The sequence below is a fragment of the Echinops telfairi genome, unplaced genomic scaffold (genome assembly GCF_000313985.2).
Source record: "Echinops telfairi isolate 266 unplaced genomic scaffold, ASM31398v2 ScPeMD7_5;HRSCAF=22, whole genome shotgun sequence".
NCBI classification, from domain to species: Eukaryota; Metazoa; Chordata; class Mammalia; order Afrosoricida; family Tenrecidae; genus Echinops; species Echinops telfairi.
Genome location: NW_022103901.1, coordinates 12,872,048 through 12,873,946, shown reverse-complemented (window position 1 = coordinate 12,873,946; position 1,899 = coordinate 12,872,048). Strand labels below are relative to the sequence as shown.

Genomic DNA, 1,899 nt, shown 5'->3' with positions numbered 1-1,899 from the left:
CTCGCGGTGCCCGGGTGGGCGGGAGAGCCTGCCTACCTCAGGCAGCTGCGGGATCTGGATGAGCCGCTTGAAGTACTGCAGGTTGCTGGAGCGGTAGAACAGATCTTTCAACCTGGCGGGGAGGGGGGGCCTGAAGGGGGCTGGGTGCCGTGGCCAGTCCCCCCATGGGAGGTGGGGGTGGACTGCAGCCACCCAGGTCCCAGGGATGGGCACCCTGTCACTGAGATTCAATTGTGATGCCACCGGGAGGGGTGACTGACAGCCAGTCCTTGCAGGAGAGAGGCACTCATCCCGCCTGTTGTCCCGGGCGGAGAGCAGGCCACCCGCACACGAACCCCGGTGTCAGTGGCGGTCCATGGAGGAGGCCCCAAGGGCGTTAGAAGTCCTCCTCTGGAACGGCACCACCCATGGGAAGGCTGCAGGTGTAGTCTACCCGGGATCACCTCGGAAGAAAGGCCAGGGGCTCTCCTTCTGGGGAAGTCTCCCTTCAAACAAAGCCCCCAAAGCCAACCACGGTCACTGCCATGGAGCTGATGCTGGCCCTATGGGACAGGACGGGACTGCCCGTGTGTTTCTGAGGCAGGGCTGTGGGGGGGACGTCTCAGAGAACGGATCGCTTCCCCAGCCAATTGGTCCTACCAACTTTCCCTCTCCAGAGTCTTAAAGCTGGACCCTTCCCCCTTCACGGAGCAAACCTGGCCTGGGTCTGGTAAGACACTTAAAAAAAAAAAAATCACTTTTATTGGGGGCTCTTATAGCTCTTTTAACAACAATCCATACATCGATTGTGTCTGGCATATTTGTACATAGGTTGCCATCGTCATTTCCAAAACATTTTCTATTGGAGCCCTTGGCATCAGCTCCTCTTTTCTCCCCTCCCTCCCACCCTTGTGAATCCTTGACCGATTGTACAGTGTTGTTATGATTTCCTATCTTACACCATCCGTTGTCTCCCTTCACCCACTTGTCATCTGTCCCCTTCGGGGGCGGGGGTGGGGAGCTCTGGGTTCACCAGGTGGGTGACACACTCCGAGGGAGCCCTGGTGGTGGGGTGGGCCGCGTGTCGGGCTGCTCCCTGAGAGGCCAGCAGGGTGAAGGCACGAGCCACCCCGCTGGAGGAAGCCCAGAGGGACAGTGCTGCCCTGTCCTATAGGGTCCCTGTGAGTCAGAAGGTTCTGGTTGGCAGTGAGTCGGGGGCGCTCTGAGCACCCGTGGGTTCGCCTTTCCCGTGGACACCGTGGACACCACAGCCACTCACTTTGTGAACTGCTCCGTGAAGCGGTCCCGGTGGCCTTGCAGGGTGTCGGCTGGGAGACCTGGAAGAATGGGGCGTGTGAGAGCAGGGAAGGGGCCAGCCAGCCAATGGCAGGCAGGAGCCCACCTCTCTGGGGAGTCAGTCGGTCCACGCAGGGCATGTGGTCAGCCCTAGTGAGCAGCAGGCCGAGGACAGGGGGCTGATCTTCCTAGTCTTCCCACTGCTTGGGGGCCCGGGCATCGGATGCCTGACCATCGTGCAAGGCTTATGTAAGAGGATGGGACACAGCAGGCCTGGAGCGGCCCTCGTTCTAGGGAGAAACCAGGGGTGTCGCTTATCTGGAGGAGACCCGGGCAGAGCCTGGAGGGATCTCGGTTCTGGTTTCGGCTCGAGGGCCCAGGATGAGCACAGGCCTGGCCCCGATGCAGTAGGCTCACTGCGGTCCTTCCAGACAGCGTGACTCTGGGTTTCAGCCTCAACCTCACAACCCTTTTCTCTCCGGTGTAGTTCCCGGCTTCCTCTGTTTACATTTCAATTGCTTTCAAGGTCTCCCGCCTTCAGTGAAGGAGCCCTGGCGGCACAGCGGTTACACGCCGGGCTGCTGAGGCCAAGTTCAGCAGTTTGAGACCACCAGCCGTCCCTCG

At 60.4% G+C, this 1,899-nt stretch overlaps 1 protein-coding gene across 1 annotated transcript in view; it reads right to left on the bottom strand.

Moving 5' to 3' along the window:
• HIP1 (huntingtin interacting protein 1) overlaps nucleotides 1-1,899 on the bottom strand; it is a 135,639-nt gene that overhangs the window by 22,364 nt on the left and 111,376 nt on the right. The window contains exons 9-10 of the mRNA XM_045284676.1: nucleotides 1,259-1,316; nucleotides 37-112 (exon numbers count right to left, since the gene is read on the bottom strand). Of these exons, the coding sequence (XP_045140611.1) occupies nucleotides 37-112; nucleotides 1,259-1,316 (134 nt within the window). The remainder of the gene's footprint in view (nucleotides 1-36; nucleotides 113-1,258; nucleotides 1,317-1,899) is intronic.